This window comes from Eriocheir sinensis, chromosome 36, assembly GCF_024679095.1.
Source record: "Eriocheir sinensis breed Jianghai 21 chromosome 36, ASM2467909v1, whole genome shotgun sequence".
Taxonomy (NCBI): domain Eukaryota; kingdom Metazoa; phylum Arthropoda; class Malacostraca; order Decapoda; family Varunidae; genus Eriocheir; species Eriocheir sinensis.
This window is the reverse complement of record NC_066544.1, coordinates 12,642,404-12,647,403: the sequence shown is the minus strand read 5'-3', so window position 1 is coordinate 12,647,403 and position 5,000 is coordinate 12,642,404. Positions and strand designations below refer to the sequence as shown.

General features: G+C 40.7%; 1 protein-coding gene across 1 annotated transcript in view; it reads left to right on the top strand.

Annotated features, from left to right (window-relative positions):
• Positions 1–5,000, top strand: part of LOC127007838 (kin of IRRE-like protein 1) — a 38,872-nt gene that overhangs the window by 18,106 nt on the left and 15,766 nt on the right. Inside the window, exon 4 of the mRNA XM_050879226.1 lies at positions 4,542–4,692. Coding sequence (XP_050735183.1) covers positions 4,542–4,692 — 151 coding nt within the window. The remainder of the gene's footprint in view (positions 1–4,541; positions 4,693–5,000) is intronic.

The following is a 5,000-nucleotide window of genomic DNA, read 5'->3' as shown; positions in this document are numbered from 1 at the left end:
AAAAAGAAAAAAGAAGGAAGGACAAGAAAGACGAAGGAAAAAGAAAAAAAAGTAAAATAAGTAAAATGAAAAAGAAAAGCAAAAGAAAAGAAAAATGATAGATAGACAGAAAGAAGGAAAGAAAGAAGTGGAGGAAAACGATTGGGGGAAAAGATAGAAAGGAAATAAACCAAAAAAAGAAAAGAAAGAAGGAGAGAAAGATAAACAAAAGGAATGAGAAAGAAAGAAAGAAAGAAAAAGAAAGAAGTAGAGGAAAACGATGTAGGAAAAAGAAGAAAGGAAGAGAAACAAAAAATAAATAAACGTTAACTAAAGAAACAAATGAAAAATAATAAAATAATAATATCCTTTTTTTAACTTCTCTTATTAAACTCCTCCAGGAAAAAAATAAAAAAAACAGCGACGGGAGGAGGAGAAGGAGGCCGAGGTGGAGAAGGAAGAGGAAGGAGGAGGAAGGAGGAGGAAGGAGGAGGAAGAAAGAGGAGGATACGAGGGAGGAGAGGAGAAGAAATGGAGCAAAAAATAGGAGTTAAAGAGTCGGCGATGAAGAGACGAAGAGGAAGAGAAAAAGAGAGAAGAGAAAAAAGAACATTAAAAAGAAACGAAAAAAAGAAAGAGAAACTGGAAAAAAACGGGCAAATAGACATCTTAACAGGGGATCAGGGGGCGGGGTGGGGCGGGGGACGAATGGGGGAGGGGGGCGGGAAAGGGGGGCAGCAGGGAGGTGAGGGGGGGGGGGCAAGAGCAGGCAATACACATCTTTTTCCTGCTTGCCTTCTTGTTAAAGTTTAAGCAGGCGGTAGTTCGTGCGTTGAGGCGTGTAGCAGGGCGGTCAGGGGGGGGGGGGAGGCAGGAGGGGTGGGGGGGTGGTCAGGGGGAAGGGAGGCAGTCAGGAGGGGATAGGAAGCTGTTGGAGGAAGGGGGGGAAGTTGAAGGGGGGTGAGGAGCAGTCAGGGAGTGGTGGGGAGGCAGTCAGGGGGGTGGGGAGCAGTCAGGGGGGATGGGGAGTAATTAGGGGGTGTGTGGAGCAGTCAAGTGGGGGGGTAGGGGGTGGCAGTCAAGGGGGGGGTGGAGAGAAAGAAAGAAAGAAGTGGAGGGAAAACAATAGGAAAAAAAGAAAGGAAAGAAACCCATAAAAAGAAAGAAGGAAAAAGATATAAAGAAAGAAGTAAAGAAAAATGGAAAGAAAACGAAATAAAGAAATCAAGGGGAAAGGAAAGGAGAGAAAGAAAAAAGAAAGAAAAGAAAAAAAGGAAAGAGAAATAAAGAAAGAAGGGGGGCTGGGGGGTTGTTTGAGGGGGAGGGCCGTTTTTTTTTTTGGGGGGGGGAGAAGTCGTACAAATAGGTAGAGTAAGGAAGAAGGTAAGTAAGGTAAGTAGGTAGGTAAGGTAGGTAGGTAGGTAGGTAGGTAGGTAGGTAGGTAGGTAGATTGAACAGGTAAGAAAAGTTAAGGTGTGTTGCAAAGTGTTGGGAGTTCCGGTAATACCTTAATAATGTTACGACCAGAAGAGGAGGAAGAGGAGGAGGAGGAGGAGGAGGAGGAGGAGGAGGAGGAGGAGGAGGGGGTGGAGGTAAAGGATATGAAGTGGTAAAGAGGAAAGGGTTAAGGAGATGTAGGGAGGAGTAGTGGGAGGAGAAAGTTCAGGGAGAAAAAGAGGAGGAGGAGGAGGAGGAGGAGGAGGAGGAGGAGAAGGTAAAGGATATGAAGTGGTAAAGAGGAAAGGGTTAGGGAGATGTAGGGAGGAGAAGGAAGAGGAGGAGGTTCTGGGAGAGGAGGAGGAGGAGGAGGAGGAGGAGGAGGAGGAGGAGGAAGAGAAAAGAAAAGTAGAAGGGGAGGTGAGAGGGAGAAGAGAAAGAGAGAAGAGAGAAGGACGAGGAGGAGGAAGAGGAGGAGGAGGTAAAGGATATAAGTTGAAGAGGAAAAGAAGAAGAAAAAAGAAAAAGAGAGGAGAGAAAAGCAGGAAGATAATTAGAGCAAAGGAGAAAGAGGAAAGAGGAAGAGGAGGAAAGAAGAGAAGGGAGGACGTTAAGGAGGTGAGAGGAAGAAGAGAAAGAGAGCAAAAGGAGAAGGAAGAGGAGGAGGAAGAGGAGGAGGAGGTAAAGGGGATGAGAGGAGGAGGAAAATGAAAAGAGAGAAAGAAAGAGAGGAGAGAAAAGCTGGAAAATTAAGGCAAAGAAGAAAGAAAAAAGAGATGGGACAAAGAAGAAAATAGGAAGAGGAAGGAAGAGGAAGAAAAGATAAGGAACTAAGAGGAAAGAAGGAAAAGGAAGAGGAAGGAAGAGGAAGAAAGAAGAGGGAGAGGAAGACAACCATAATGTGAGAAAATGTGAGTAGAGATTAAGGTAAAATTTAAAGGGAGACTATGAAAAAGAGAGAGAGAGAGAGAGAGAGAGAGAGAGAGAGAGAGAGAGAGAGAGAGAGAGAGAGAGAGAGAGAGAGAGAGAGAGAGAGAGAGAGAGAGAGAGAGAGAGAGAGAGAGAGAGAGAGAGAGAGAAGACCCCAAACCGTGAGGATGTTAATGAGGAAAGTTTAGATTCGTGAAGAGAATGTTGAAGGCGTGAGACACATTGTAAGTATGAGGAGAATGAGGAGAGAAAGAAGAGGAAAGAGAGAAAGAAAAAGTAGGAAAAGTAAAGAAAGTTAAATTAGAAAGGAAAAAATACTGTGGGAAAAGTAAAAAGTAGGAAAATAAAGAGATCAAAATGAGTTAAAGAAGGAGAGAAAGAAGGGGAAAGTAAGAAAGAGTAGGAAAGGAAAAGAAAGATTATAATGTAAGAAAAAAATTGATAAATGAGGAGAAAAAGGAAAGGAAAGTAGGAGAAGGAAAGTAAAGTAGACAAAATGAAGAGAAGTAAAGAAAGAGATTCAAATGTATAGGAAAAGTATATGAGGTGAATGAGGAAAAAAGGAAAAAGGAAAAAAGTAGAAAAGTAAAGATGAAAATGTAACAAAAATGAAGTGAATGAGAAAAGAAAGAAGAGGAAAGTAGGACAAGGAAAAGTAAAGGAAAGACAGAATAAAATGTAAGAAAAAATAAAATGAAGTAAATGAGAAGGATGAAGAAGAGGAGGAAAAGTAGAAAAAATTAGAAGAAGTAAAGACAGATTAAAATGAAAGAAAAAAATATGTGAATGAGAAGAAAAAGAAAGAAAAGAGGAAAGAAAGAAAAGGTAGAAATAGCAGAGAAAAACGAATCAAAACATAAGAAAAATTAGGTTAATGAGGAGGAAAAAGAAGAAAAAAATAGGAAAAATAGGAAAAGAAAAGAAAGACAGATCAAACTATAAGAAAAAAACACAATGAGGTGAATAAAGAAAGAAAGTAAGAAAGAAAGGTGAGAGAAAGAAAGAGAGAAAGAAAAGGAAAAGTATCAAAAGGATAAGTAAAGAAAGAGAAAGTAAGAAAGAAAGGTGAGAGAAAGAAAGAGAGAGAGAAAAGGAAAAGTGTCAAAAGGATAAGTAAAGAAAGAGAAAGTAAGGAAGAAAGGTGAGAGAAAGAAAGAGAGAAAGAAAAGGAAAAGTGTCAAAAGGATAAGTAAAGAAAGAGAAAGTAAGGAAGAAAGGTGAGAGAAAGAAAGAGAGAGAGAAAAGGAAAAGTGTCAGAAGGATAAGCCAAATTTATGAGAAGGAAAGAAAAATAAGAGGAACGGTAATTAACACTCAAGGTACAAAGATATTACTCTGAGGCACACAAAGGAAGAAGAGGAAGGACTTTATAAATAACAGGAGGAGGAGAGATGAAGAGAAGTTAACAAAGAGATAAAAATGTAGCAAAAGTAAACGAGTCAGTGAATAAATAAACTAAATAAATGAAAATAAATAAAATGATAAAGAAAAGAAAGGAAACACATCAGGTCAAGGAAGAAAACAAATGAAGCGAACACATCCACAAATAATACAAATGGTTTCCAAGACAAGAGAATTATAGAGCAAAAAAAATGTGAGGAAATAAGAAAGAAAACAATAGCCATTAATAAGAAAAAAAATATCCCCCGAAAATGAAGAAGAAAAACAAAAGAAAAATAGAAAATAAAGACAAATAAAAAGGAAGAAAACACAACCACAAAAAAAAGAGAAATGATCCCCCCAAATTAAGAAAATGAGAAAAGAGCAAAACAAAAACAATGAAATCAAAAAGAAAACAAACAAAACAAACACCCACAAATAAAAGACAAAGGTACCTCCCTCTCTCCCTCCTCCCCTTCCCCCCCCCCTAAAAAAACACAGAAGCCAACTTTAAGAGAACAAAATGAAAGTTCAGATGGATTCTTTTTTTTTATTCGAGGCAAGAGGAAGGATCAAAGGCGGGAAGGGACGGAGAAGTGACCGCAAGAATGGACGCCTTCAAAGACAGACAGACAGACAGACAGACAGAAAGGAAGCTGAAGTAGTGTTTCCGGATAAGTTGCTGGGGGGTGATGTGCGTCTTAGTGTGTGTGTGTGTGTGTGTGTGTGTGTGTGTGTGTGTGTGTGTGTGTGTGTGTGACTAAGAACGTGAGCTTAATCCTAACGTTTGTCTCCTTCTCCTTCTCCTCCTCCAGTGCAGCAGGCGCGGATCGAGGGCCCGGCGGAGGTGTACATCCAGAAGGGCTCGACCATCCGCCTCACCTGCCGCGTCAACACCCACTCGGAGAACGTGGGCGCCGTTACCTGGTTCCGGGACACCCACAGACTTGACTACGACTCCCCCAGGTAAAGTGTGGAGATGGGGGAAAGGGATGGGGGAAAGTGGGGGGGGGTGTTTGTGTGTAGGTGGAAGGAAGATGATAGTTAGAATGCGAAGAAGAAGAAGAAGAGGAAGAAAGAGGAATAGGTAGGGGAATGAGGTGTTAGTGTCCAGGTGAAAGGAAGATTATTGTTAGAATGGGAAGAAGAAGAAGAGGAAGAAAGAGGAATAGGCAGAGAAAGCAATAGAATAAGAAAAAAATGAGCAAGAGGAAGAAGAGGAAGAGGAAAGAGGAGAAGGAGATCAAGAGGAAAGATAAAAAAGTAGAGAAAAC